Source organism: Sycon ciliatum, chromosome 6, assembly GCF_964019385.1.
Source record: "Sycon ciliatum chromosome 6, ocSycCili1.1, whole genome shotgun sequence".
Taxonomy (NCBI): domain Eukaryota; kingdom Metazoa; phylum Porifera; class Calcarea; order Leucosolenida; family Sycettidae; genus Sycon; species Sycon ciliatum.
Genome location: NC_088648.1, coordinates 34675758 through 34690378, shown reverse-complemented (window position 1 = coordinate 34690378; position 14621 = coordinate 34675758). Strand labels below are relative to the sequence as shown.

The following is a 14621-nucleotide window of genomic DNA, read 5'->3' as shown; positions in this document are numbered from 1 at the left end:
GGGCGTCTTGCGGTTTTAGACATGAGCTAGCCTAGCCTAGACCTGTGGCTGTGCATCGGATCAAGTCCTGCACTCTGCGCGCGCAGCCTACACAACCGTATAGGGTTCGATAAGCTCAGTATTGCCAGTGCCAGTGGGCTGCTTGCGTACAGATCATCAAGTGGGCCACTACGGACTACTGCCTAGTACTGGTAGCGGGCCTGGCGCTGGCGCGAGCTAGCTGCTCCCCTGAGGATATTATGCAGGTCGACTTGCTGTGCGCTGTTTACGGCACGGGGGCCCGCTGACAGTATAAAAGGGGAATGAGCCGCGACATCTAGCAGCAGTAGAGCAATTACCAAAGATTGTCCAGTGCAGTGAGACTGAGAGAGTGATAACAGGTTTTATTCATCGCCATTTCCCTTTGCCAGCGTGTGCACTAAACTGTTCTGTGACTCAGACCAAGTACTGCAAATACAATCAGCCAGTATGTGTATCGGAAATGATGGAGGTCCTTGGCAAAACTGCCGCAAATGCCAAACGTCTACAACTGGCGACAGTGTGAAGACGATGGCGTTGACCAGTGTAGATTCCTCTAGCATCTTAGATGTAAAGCTGGAACGACCAATGACTACCGACTGCTTTGCTCCCAATGAATTTCTTACGACTTCTCCTCGGGCTTCGCCTGCTCCGATCAACAACGAAGAAGAGCAAGTGGATGCCGTCCAGAAGCCTAAGAATGTTCGCAAACGCAAGCGTGGTGACGATGATCGAGTCCGACGGCCCATGAATGCATTCATGGTCTGGTCAAAGGACGCAAGGAAAGAATTGGCTAAGCAAGATCCCAGTGTACATAACGCGGACCTGAGCAAGAAACTCGGTGAACTCTGGAAGTTGATGTCAGAGGAGGAGAAGCGTCCGTACGTGGAGAAATCCGAGTCGCTACGGGCCATCCACCGCCGTGAACATCCCGACTATAAGTATCAGCCACGTAAGCCGAGAAAGTCGGACTCCACATCTTCGCAAGACAGCAGTGCAACGGGTTTGGACGAGCCATCAGCCAAGCGCACCTGCTCATCACCGTCTGTTGCCTATTCGCAATCCCTGGGTATGTACGATCTGGCCCGACCTGGAAGCGCAGTGGTATCGCGTTCTGCAACACCAAGTCTGTCGGCATGCGGCTCTGTGACTGGTGGCAGCAGTGACGTGGATGTGGACTGGCTGCTGAAGGACACCATCCAGACATGTAAGGTATCGCCATCCATGTCACTGAACTCCGCATGGCCTATGCCAACACACAGCTCGCAGCGTAACATCTCATCTGCATCCTACATGGACGCTCCGCCATTGAGTCATCCTCCTCATCCAACGAAACCCATGTGGAGGGCAGACCTTGGCACGCAGCCATTCCAACCCGCTTGCCCAACGCAAGCACAGCCCCTCAGCTTGACGGCTAGCTCCAGTTCCATCGCATCATCGTCTCTGGTTTCACCAAGCAGTGACAACAGCGACGCATCGCTCGACTACATTCTCCTGGACAATGGCTACCTTCAGAAGTCTGCAGATTTCGCTCAATCCTTCAGCCTGTCCGCCAACAGCGCTAGCAGTGAAGAGTTCGGAGGCCTGTTGAGCCAGTATCTAAGCGGCAAGCCTGTTCAACACCATTGGCAATACGAATACCTACCAAGATATTCAAGCCCCTGATAGCACACTGGAGGACTACCAGCCATATTCCCAGTTCAGTTTTCCCCAACAGAGCCTGGAGCCACAGTACTCTGCGCTCTCAATGCTCTGAGACATCAATGACTGAGCAAACACTGCTTTAATGAAAATCAACCATATCCTGTGCTTTACTTGATTCCAAACTCCTATCAATTTTCTTTGCATCTCGCCTCGGCTTGTTGTTGTTCATATCGTTACCACTTTTGCAAGCGATTGTTGATGATACTTCTGCACAGTTGAAGCCTTGAATGTCAAATAATTATATTTACCAGTACATCTGTGGATGTGATCTTGTGATTCACTCCATAGCCTCGTTGAGAATTCGCCTCTTCCAGAACACCCCATTTGTCATCTTCTGGCAAGACCACTTGACTGCATTTTGTTGGAGAATATTTATCCACTGTATGTACAGTACAACCGAATATCCGTTGGTTATGTGATTGAATGGGTGCGAATGTCGGTGATGATCACCATGGGAGAGGGGGACTGGGAGAAGAGCATGCGGAGACTGAGTGGGTATCGGCGATAGTCAGGGGAAAGAAGCATGCTGGGAATAGTTATTGTGTTTGAATGGGTGCTGATGATCACCATGGGAGAGGGGGACAGGGAGAAGAGCATGCGGACACAGGAATACTGGTTCCCGTGTACGTGAGTGGATAGTGGCGATACATGTAGATAGGGGAAAGGAGCATGCTGGGAATGCACACAACCATCCGCTCGTGGGGTACAACTGTGTAGATCTACTAGGGATGGCGAGGGAGGGGTTCTTATACACACAGGCACGCACACGCGTCATAATATACTTTGATTTGATTGATTTTACTTGGATTCCCGAGACCAAACGAGCAGGAGTGCTCAATAACAGGGTAGCGAATGGGTGAGTTAATAATGATAGCTTTCCTACAGTTAGAGTATTACCGCTGCAAAAAATATCCTTCGGTTTACTCAGATAATCAGCCCCAGACTATTCTACTCAGATTAACGCCGGAACATGCCCGCTAGTTGACGCTCGGAGTGTAAGTGACGCTGGGAGTGTAACAACGCTCCTGGGCAAACCCATTCTGTTTCAGTATGCTGTTATACATACATGTACATGTACATGTATAGCTCCATCTCATTCCGTCCCACTCGCGACACGTAATTCTAATGTAGTTCAGGATTCTGGATCGGTTTCTTCACGTCGACGCACGGCCACTGTACACTCCATACATCAATGACCCAATTTGGCACTGCTGTTGAATGCTGCGGATACAACAAAAGGCGAAATCAAGCGAAGCGTGTTGACGGTCTGAGGGAGTTTCTCTCGTCTTTATCGCCTTGCGAACGCTTCATACTCCTTTCCCACCAAACACGGTAAATGTGTGGTTAGTGGTGTAGATGTGACTATTTCCACCCCTTTCTTGCAGGGAGCATAATTTTAGACGAAATTATCAATATTCATGGCTACAGACGTGCCAAGTGGTCTATTGTGTACATTGTATACATGTAGTTATTGTAGTCTATCCTGCAGACATTGCCATTTTTAGTCTGCTTATCTGAACTGGTGCTGTAGCTTGCTTGACAAAGGCAAGTATGCAAAACGCTAACACCGTCGGACCACGTGATTGCAGTTACTCCACCACTGCCCCGTGGTGATTGCATTTATGTATTAAAATTCTATTTGAATTTACAAGCACAAATGGGATACAAGCCCAATACAGGACAGCAAAATTACACTGATAGCCTGTTACTGCTCTAAAATGAACAGAAGTGATCGAAACTCAAAATGAACCGAATTGATGCCAGCAAGGAGGTGCAAGGAGGTTTGGGTGTTGGTTTGATTCCAGCCATTCTGGAGAATTCTCCCGCCCGTGCCGGGGCAAGTTCAAACACGTTCACTGAGGTTACTAGTGGTTTTTCTCCTTGCTTTTTGCCTTGGTCATGTACACTACACTGACAGCACGTTGTGAGCTGAGATGCTGTTCATGTACATGTACATGTATGTACATGATTGTATTCTATACGTACTCAGTATGGACCACGGACTAGAGCGAAGTGCAGAGATTACGGAATGCCTGGTGGGCCGAATTGCTGGTTCATTGTTTGCACAGTGACCGTTGATAGTCCTGGCAACCCTGGTATGGCACCGGATTGTGGAAGAACTTCAAGAAAAGTCTGTTGTAATCTGGGTGGTCCGATGAGAAGGGCATCCACACATTTCAAATTCCTTTCTATCTTTGTGTGTCCTGCCGACTTCCGAACACGGACTGAGAGCTTGGAGTGTGTTCGTGTTTCACGAATGCACATGTGCATGTACATGTATGATCGCAGTCGCAGTTTTAAAGGGGAAGTCCGGTGAAAAATTTAAATTTCACAGTCCGTAGAGTTCGGGGCGCTGAGTCGAATGGTCTTTGTCCGAGGAGGCTGCGGCCTATGGTTCGTCAGATACGCCCAATCGAACATGCGCGAATTTGAGCGCGCCTCACCCAAATCCAGGTGATGACGTCACAGCGTGCAGCCAGGTAGCCACACCATCTAGTTGTGTACAAAATGGCCAAATTCGGAGCGCGTTCGATTGGGGAACCGTTTGTCGCAGTTTCTTCGGACCAAGACCATTCGATTCAGTGTTACAAACACTACGTACCCTGTGATTTTCAGCTCGGTAAACCTCGAGGTTATACCGTATTTTAGCCGTTTCCGAGTTGGACTTTTTCCGTCAGCCTGCAATGCGAATGGCCTCTGTAGACTATGGGCATGGCTCTAGCAATGCGCTGCGTGCAGGCTAGCTGTAGTGCAGTCAACAAACTCATCACACACGGAACTACTCCCGCAGTGCCGTGCTGGGGTAGCTGCAACAAGACTCGAGTCACAAGACTCAGAAAACTAGTCAACACACAGACTTGTCATGTACTACACTCGTATCAGTTCATGTAGTCAGAGAACGTGCGTTTCTCCTTGCCGGTGCCGGTGGTTGTGCTTTGAGAAAGAAAATTTTAGTTTTCCACTCCAGTCCCACCTCATTATTTTATGCTACAGCGATGAGTGCACAACCGTGACAAGTGACAAAACAGCGAACAGCTCCCGGACCTAGAACTTTCAGATTCCATAGCGTTGCGAGCGAAGAGCCGTGCCCGTGGTTCAAAGAGCCTGCACTGTTCTCCAATTGAGTAGTCGGAAATATGCCAAGTTCGCACCAAAACATCACCATGTGCCAGGCTACTGGAGTCTAAGCGAATCGGTATGGAACAACATCTAGAGTACTCGCATCACTCTTCTCCATTTTGGCAACCCTGCTCTCCAGCGATCTGATAATTATATCAGCCTCGTCTGCAATAGCTGCTGCTTCTTCATCAGTCGGAAACTCAGTAGCGCTCACTCTTGACCGGCCGGCGCGGCCATTTCTTCAGCTGAATACCGAGGTTCTCAGCCCCAGACCAAACTCATGAAGGTCAGCCATGGCTGCATCCTCACTCTCACAAGGAGTTAGGTCTTCGGGGTCGCTTGCACCACCTAATATCAGTCGCCAAATCATTTGAAATAGCACTGACACTATTGCTTTCACGCACTCCTTTTGACCTAGCTGCACGCTATGACGTTGCGGAGGGTGTGGCGCGGCCGCATGACGTCATGGCGCAGCCCCCGAAACTCAGTTTTTCAAACGGAAATATCTCGAGAACGCTTTGTCAGAGACACGTGGGACCAACACCATTCGACTCAGCGCCCAAAACTCTACCGACACTGAAATTTAAATTTTTCACCGGACTTCCCCTTTAACGTGTTTTTGTTTTTGATCGAGCGATTGTTGTTGTTGACTACTGAGTACTGTTCGGGAGAAGGTGTCTTTTCTCTGCCTGTTTACGCTTTACCGTTGCGTGCATGCACAGTATGCATGGCAACCCATCCACACCGCCCCTATCAAACTAGGCTGGTCTACTAGCGTCTAGGAAATCAACAGTGCAAAAGTACGTACACAGGCATGAAAATGCATACCAAGCCCATGCGAATGTATCCGTACTTCGAGAGCATATGGGTCAGTGTGGGTTGATGTGATGCTGTTACGTGGGCTTCGCTCGGCTGATGCCTTGCAGCAAGCAACATGTTTGCGCCGCTAGCAACGAATCTGACGCGTGGCTGACACCGCGGACTTGTTGGTCGTTGCCGCAGTGTGAGTTGCCAACACAGCAATGCAGAGTGCCAGAGACTTGCTAACCTGAACCTGTTGATACTAATATTACTACTAGTATAAACGGATTCGTGTTACCATACTGATGCATACTAGTACTACTAGCATTCACAGAGATAGATATCCACACATACATGTACATTGCTGGCAACTGAAATCCGACCCCCTCGGATTTCAGTTGCCAGTACTGTACATTGTACAAGTAGCAAAGATCTAGAATCTAAAACTAGTACCGTTTAAACAATAGTAGTGGAAAAAGAGAACAGTGTCGATCGAAATAATAATTCGTCTGAAGTGTACATGTAAGTTGCAGTGCAAACCAACTAGTATCCGCCGTCCAACATGCCACTATAACTCTCTCTCTCTCTCTCTCTCTCTCTCTCTCTCTCTCTATCTCTCTCTCTCTCTCTTTCTCTCTCTCTTTCTCTCTCTCTCTCTCTCTCTCTCTCTCTCTCTCTCTCTCTCTCTCTCTGTCTCTCTCTCTCTCTCTCTCTCTCTCTCTCTCTCTCTCTCTCTCTCTCTCTCTCTCTCTCTCTCTCTCTCTCTCTCTCTCTCTCTCTCTCTCTCTCTCTCTCTCTCTCTCTCTCTCTCTCTCTCTCTCTCTCTCTCTCTCTCTCTCTCTCTCTCTCTCTCTCTCTCTCTCTCTCTCTCTCTCTCTCTCTCTCTCTCTGCACAGTCTATAATTATGTACAGTGTACCTCTGACTGTACATTGTAGGTACTCCTCGGTTCACTAGTAATAATTATTACTGTGCCAGGCATCGCTATGTCAGTATGTGTATCCCTGTGCGTTTTTGCCGCCGTTTGCACCATGATGGTTTGTGGCTATCTTGTAAAAAAAAAGAAATAGAAAAAAGAAGGTCATCGCAGTGTTCTTGTTTAGGCATACAATCCTACATGCATTAGTCCGGCGTTATCGGACTGGTGACATGGCATGAGCTTGGCACAATAGAAATGCGACGCGCTCCCTGTCACAGTCGCCTGCACCCAGTGACGCCTTTCCGCCGGAGCCCTGAAGGCAGTGAAGCAATGTGTCTGCTGACACAATCGACAGGTCTGGCGCTGGGAGAGAGCTAGAGCGTCGCCAGGGTGTCAACATCGCGTGACTACCAGCATTGTGGATGCTCCAGTTTATCGCCCTATACCTCAGCCTACCTGTCCACCTGTCCGTCCTGTTACTGCAGTCAACATCCCATGTTGTGAGTGCGCTTTATGTTCTAGATTTCACACGAATATGGCAAAGCGAACTGGACGACACGAGCACGACATGCGCTCGATTCTATCTCCTATCATCTTTGCAACTGGTCGCCCGTCGACCGTCTAGGAAAGCTGTCATTAGTACAATGCAGGTCTACGGTGCTTGGTTTGGAGGTTCAAGTCAGCACTGACTTGCACACTAGGTCACTAGGAAGGTCGTAAACCCGCTCGCTATGGCTTTCAGGCCAGTGCTCCTAAAGGCACCCGATGTTTGATCTCCATGTAAAGTTCGCTGGTTTACTGTCTAGTACCGGGGAGTCTGGGGTGCGGCTATCACATGTACGTATTCCTGAAATACAGATTGTATTATACATGTAGATTATCATAATATTATTATAATACGTATATAGCATCACGGAATACATGTACTTGGCTGACAAGTTACCCATTACTAAAGTGTATCTTACATGGTGTTGGTATGCAACGCTGAGCTCCATTATCGATATGGCGCTGTGATCGTGGAGTCCATGGTAATCGTTTTGCACTACACTACCCACAGGCCATTCCGGATGACGACCATGTAGATGTGCTTATTAGGCAGTGCTGTACTCATAATCTGCGAGACTATACACCTGCGCGGCTGCAGTAGTAACGCCCGTTCGCTTAGTCCAGTCAAATATGCACAGTACGCGGAGCAGGAAGGCATGGATAATAGTTGCATGTATGGCAAAGGGTTTCTCCACTCCGCACAATTTTAACCTTTCACACGCCACCAGAGCTACCTATGCATACTAGTGCATGTGCGTGTACATGTAGAATGATGTGGTGTTATACAAAATAGCAAAACCATGCTCTGCTCCCGTCTGCTTTGCTACAGCTTTGCATTCTGTTTTATGTACATGATTGTACATGTACATGTAAGTTGTGTCACGATGTAAGCAAGCCAAGGGGAAAGGGCTTCGATACTTTTAACGTGGTAACCTTGCTGAATCATTGTAGGAGATGGACACAGTCAGGAACGAGACCAAGTGGTAAACGAGTTTAGACAATGTAATGAACAAATGGCTGTGTCCAGTTAGGGAACAGTTAGACCCGCTTAACCAAGAAATCCTGAAATGCACTCACTGATCCTTGCAGTGTCCTAATCGCATGCGCTATAAGCTGCAGGAATGTGTTTCCTTTAAATGATCCCCACGAATACTGTTACACAAGAACAGACGCATTTCCCCGGAATCTGGACCTCTGCCGTCTTGGGAGTCTCTCCTGCGTTTCCGTTGGATCAGCATGGAAGCATCGTAAGCTAATCAACTGAATCACCTGAACCAACCATCTGACTCCATAATGCAAGCTACATGTACATTGTACATGTACCGGTGATCAATTCCAAATCATAGCGATGAATGAATCCGCTGGACGGGTTTGACTTCCGACTCCTTTCCTCACTACTGGTCGGTCATCTAAAGACAACATTGGCGTTCGACCTTTGCCCAGTTGCCGTCTCGTCTCGTGGTATAAATCGATTGTGGGCGTCGATAGGAAGCAAGATTGTGGTCATCCGAACAGATTCCACGATTGCCGGCTAAGTAAAGGTCAAAAATTCTCATTTCTGCTGATGCATCCTTCCCAGCCATACATGTATAGGCATGCCAAGCCTACCGATTAGATCAAGCCATAAGGCATAACACTAGCTGTACTGCAAGTGCGGACTGTGCTGAGAGTCCCAGCTCCCCTAGACTGAGCAACTCACGACAGTCATGGCTGTCAAGAATCACAGCCATGGGCATTGCGATGGCTGCACGATGACACCGCGTAGGCGTTATGCTGCCTCATGGGTAGGTTTCAAGACTGAGCTATCTCTGGCTGCTGCCACATAGCCTGTCATTAAATTAACGCCTCCAACACAACATGCTACACGCCGAATCCTAGGGTTACTCTCAACGGCCCATAGTGTTTGCAGGTTACCCATACCAATACTGCAATAGCTACGGAGGGAGGCCAGTACCATGTCCGCATACCAAGACTAAAGTCTATCCACGGGCTTGTCCGCGTGAACATCATCCCCCGACCCCAGCAGCATGCACTCGCATCATAACCTGTATGTATGCTTGCTGAAGATCCCTTAGCCGCAGATAACGTCACAAGCATATCAACATTCTGACACACTGACAATCATACGCAGCAAGGACTGACGCTGCAGAATGCAAAAGATCGGAACAGTAGGCAAACCCACATTATGCGTCAGCCTTTAGTACAGACATGAAGAGCTCAAAATGGAAGTCGGATTATTGGCGTGAATGAATTAGTTGCTGCTCTGATTGATATCCTAGATTTTTTCTCAGAAAATGTGGGCGAGATTCGATGTCACCAAAGCTCTCGATCTTGCTAGTAAAGTCTGCCCAATGTGTGGTGTATTTGTATAAGTGAGGGGAGTGTTGTGTTGTGCCTGGCGTCAGCACTCCCATAGTGTTCTCTTGGGATAAGCTTAGGAGACAGTCAAGAGCGAGGCTGACCTCTCTGGCCCGCGGAGTGGTATCAGGCACAAACATCATGGCAGGAACGGAATGAAACGCACTGGGGATGAGCTTGATTCCTCGACAGACATTGAAACGGGCGCCTCCATTTCAATCACACATTCGAGTTGCCGAAGAAATGTGTCTCTTATCCCCTATCTGCTGCAGTTTCTCCAACCGTCCATGCACCATTAATTGCCTTGGCCAACCACTATAATTGAAGAAAATTGAAGCTAATTTGCCTCGGACCAATTACATATTCGGAGTGACCGTGCACTGAGAATGTGATACGGTGCGCCTTTTGATGTCGGTATCACCCCCACAAGGTTGGAAATAACGAAGATGGTCCATTTTGACCGACACTCAAGTGTATACGCCGTCTCGACAAGGGACATAATGTATTGGCTGCTACTGCCATGCTTCGATTCGGACCCAAGCTAAAAATGAATACGAGTGTTTAAACTTGGGTCGTCGAATGTCGCAATATCTCTGTCAGTTGTGTGCTTTGTTGTCGTACGATCTGACTGTACTAGACCTCATTACCTTGGAGAACTGTTAGACTGTTAGTCATAAAAATTGCTCTGCTCAATACATGTACTCTAGAGTCTAGTTGTTCCTGGCGGCACATGTACATATCTCTCAACACATGAAACAACGCAGCAAGAGCACGGAGCAGCCCGATAGTGCAGCACTGTACAGTTCAGGAAGGCGTCTGATCCTGAGAACAGGCACTGAGGCAGTGACGCCGGAACGCGGCCCTGCCTGTAGGATGTGTGTCCAGCCATCTTGCTGCCAGGAGGTCAGTGAAGCATACCTACCTAAAAATGCACCTGTACAAGAGTACAATGACATGGACATTGTATACTGCAGGTCCTCAATCTGCTGTAACCTCACTACATAGTGGTCTACATGGTGTAGTAATCATATTTTAACGCTGCCAACATTGTGTCTTACATGTACTTGTGCAGACGGCATTAGTATAAACTAACTGCGACACACTGAGCTGTTGCCCATACCTCTGCCAACTATTGTCTTGCCCTACATTCAAGCATGACTGCGGGCACCAGCGGAGCCGACAATGTGGCGTCACAGGTATCTGTACACAAGACTTGAGATCCCAGCGGTTAGGTCACACACACACACACACACACACACACACACACACACACACACACACACACACACACACACACACACACACACACACACACACACACACACACACACATGCTCTTCTGATCACTGGTTGGTCTCCCATCTGTCAAGAGTTGATGTTTTCTTATCAAACCTGGCGCCGTAGGCAATCTGTCCGCAACGCCATCCCGACTGCGGGTGTCCGCAGTCTGACAGTATGTCCTGCGTCAACACAACCTGGAAATAGTCCAGGTCTCTGTCACGCGTGAATTACTTGATTGACATGTCTCTTCTGTGAGATAGTTCGCACGTGTGATCGTGTCCGCACGGGTCTTGACGGGACAAATCGCCGCGTGACCATTTCCCTAAGCCACCCAACTACTCGGAGCAATGACAGTAACATGACCTTCATAACATAGACAGTATCGAACAGGTCCCCTTCCGTTTTATGCTATCAATTAAAACCAAAAAAATGATCCAACACTATTGTTGAACTATTGCTGAACATCGTAGATTACAATCAGTACCCAGCAACAGTCTCTCAGCTTCAAGACTGCCCCAATCATTGCTTTGGTCCAAGCTCTTGACTGGAGCAAGACCGTCGAGGGAACAAGAGACGCCAATGTGTGCGTGGGCAGTGCAGCCTGCAGGATTGGATCCTGATTTTAGGGAAGATGCGTGTTCCCTACATGTACATGTGTGTTGATGTCCTTGTCAGGAAAATAATCGGGAAATTTATTTTTGGCTTTTCTCTTATGAGCTTTGCCTCGAAGCTTTATCTTGAAGCACCAATATTGTGTACTATATGTACTATATACATTATTGTATATGACTGTGCACATGTACAAAAATGTACATGAATATGCTCACAGATAAAAACTGGTAGCAAGTACTTTGCAACACTAACGGATTAGTCCCCTTTGTCGATTGATGGATCAATCGGTAGATTCGGCTCTGTTTTTCTTCCCTTTCTTTCTTGTTTTGAATTGTACGTTGAACTCATTGGATTTCTTTGTATTCTGTATCTCGTTATCGTTATATTTCCCTCTAGCCCTCTCGCTTAGGATGAGCTTTCTTTTTTATGGCAGCTTAAGCGAAGGCTATATACCTGCTTTATGCAGGTTGATGCCAACGCGAACAAGCAAAATAATAATAATAATAAATAATAATAAGCAAGTACATGTACGTACATGTATGTACTGTATGTGCTCTTCTTTCACCCGTGCACTGCACCGGCTCCCTGCATCCTTCCCTTGTGGCCAAGATGCACTCATTGTGACGCGTTGTGGTGGCGCTTTTCTCCCTATGATCAGAAAAAAACGTCGCCTCCATCTGCGCGGTCGTTCCTTCCATCCTTCCCGTTTGGCTAGATTCGAATACATGTCGCAGAAACGTTGACGCTTGATGGCGGTGCTACTTGGTTGTGCGTCGGACACCTAACCACCTGCCGCTACAGCAGGACAGGAAGAATATGGTGCGTTACAAAACACACTTGTACATGTACTTCCGAAACTGATGTCTGGGTCACAATTGCTCCAGTCATCGGGCCAGGAAAACTGTGTGAACGCGTGCATTTTACATTGGGTTTGGTCACTGCATCACCCTGATTGGGTTTCTCTAACCACAGACGCACTTTCTGCCGGACATTACAAGTGGTACAATTAGATACATGTATATGCAACATTCTGCGTTGGTCCACGCCTTGGTCAATACGCCAGAAAGAAACTTATACTTTCCCATCATCAGCGTACAGACACTCACATGAACAATTATCTCTGATGTCTGGAAAACATTCACGGTTCATACACGTACAAATGTACAATGTCATGTACATACATGTATGTACATGTAGAATCATGTATACATGTAACATCCTGTCCGATGTTGCGTGCTATGCTTATACGACCATTTCAATGTAAATCCCATCACTTGGAGAGTTCTCGTTGCACCAAGCGATGTACATCGTACCAAGAGTGCAAAGGAAGCTGTCTTGCTCTTTAAACACGTACATGTACATGTGAACGTATACATGTACATGTACATGTATACGTTCACATGTACATGTACATGTGGCGCGTAGCTTTGTTCAGCTATAGCTGTTGGGCCCACACCGGACCTTGGCGGATAATGCTCGAAAAATTGACAGATTCTACCAGAACAGCAGTGAAATTGGCAGAACCATACAAACATTATGTCAGGCACCTCCATTTCTTTATTCACATGACAGCATGCATGAAAAATTGCAGGATAGCAACAAATTTGACTATCTTCTTTGCCGGCATTATCCGCCATGGACTAATGCGCAACAGACATTCATCCAGGAAGGCAATGTGAAAATGGGAGTAACGTACGTTAATAGCCAAGTTTCTCTGATGGAAACATCCTCTCTGCACTATTGGAATGTGTAGAAATACAAGTTGTGGCCCTGTCACAAACCACATCCCAATGTTGTCCTGAATCTGAGAGTCTGATGACGCTGGGATCTCCAATGCCATGAGCAGGCACATGCATGTGTGACGTCGTGGATACGTTGCCGAAAGGTCTAGGGCAGCGACCACTTCCTGACATGTGGTGCAGTTCCTTCCTTTGAGGGTAGCAAGCGTACACACACCGTTCACATCTTGTAATGACGGGATCACCATGTGCACAATCCAGTAGTATACGTATAGATACATGAAACCAGACGGCAATCGAGTTTCCGCTCCGCATTCAAATACCGCCTGTATACTCTAACGTCTGCAAGACTTCCCTGAAACGTCTAATGTGCAGCTGTGACTACTCTGCTATGAAAAACGGACGGACATGTACGGGTTGTTGCAACTAGTTTGTGTTAATGATGGTCTGGATATAGAGGCTCTGGAATTAGCTACAAAAACGGCAGGCACTGGGGCAGGAATGTTTTTCGGAAACTCTGGACTAATGTGATCAAGACTACCATAAGAGTAGAAGTTGTCTGAATTTGATAACACTGGTGAGTTTACTGTAATCTGATAACACGGGTCAGTTTACTGTAATCCAGACGAAATCATCATGAAGGTCATTTCCTGTGCATGTGCACGACATGCATGATTTCTCGTTCAAGACGAAGGTCAAATTGCCTCCACTGCTTCGGCTGCCAGCGCTACATGTATGTGCATCTCTTTGTGTTTTTGCCGGCGTTTGCACCATGATGGTCTGTGGCTATCTTGGTCTTCACTTCTTCTTGTAAATTACCTACACGACCACACTTACATCCTAGATTACGAACAACTGAATGAGACAGTCAGGTTATAGCTGTCGAAGTAACACAACTACATGTACACGTGTACAAGTAGCTTCGGTAACTGCGAACAGTCACAGTCTCGGATGTTCTGGGCGCCTGCGTCAAATTCACCACTTCGGCGTATAGAAGCCGGCAGGGGGCACAAAAACAAAACTCCAAGCCAAAATGGAACTTTTCTCAAGGTGCTAAATAGAACTGATTCAAGTTACCAAGATGAGGTTGGATTTTAGTTGCATGAACATGTCTACGTCGTTGCTGCTAGGACTCCAGAATGATAACACACATTCCAGCAAACTCCAGTTGCTACATTGGATCCTATTGCATTTTCGATTTGACGTTGAATGTAAACTTTCCTTGGCGCTGGCTGCTGGATTGGATGTGTGGATAGAGCATCAACAGACAGCAGGAGACTTTTCCATTGTACCAACCAGCCGTCGCATGATCTCATCAGCGATGAATGGCATCAACGAGTATTTTGCAATGCGTTTTTGATAGACGCATGTGCATCACGACGTCATAATTTGAATTGTTTGGGATAAAACACCGAATAGGTTTGACATTTGCCTTCGAGGAGTCAACATGTAGAGCATTTTCGAAACCGCAGAACGCATTCTTTCGTCTTGCGTAACTGCCTACTAAACGGCGTTAGCTAGAGT

The 14621-nt window shown here is 47.3% G+C and overlaps 1 protein-coding gene across 1 annotated transcript; it reads left to right on the top strand.

Moving 5' to 3' along the window:
* Positions 1–306: 306 nt before the first annotated feature.
* Positions 307–2123, top strand: LOC135819960 (transcription factor SOX-1-like). Its single transcript, XM_065333259.1, is given in 2 exon segments — positions 307–1625; positions 1627–2123. Coding segments are annotated over 2 exon segments (1305 nt in total). The 5' UTR covers positions 307–468; the 3' UTR covers positions 1775–2123.
* Positions 2124–14621: the final 12498 nt, after the last annotated feature.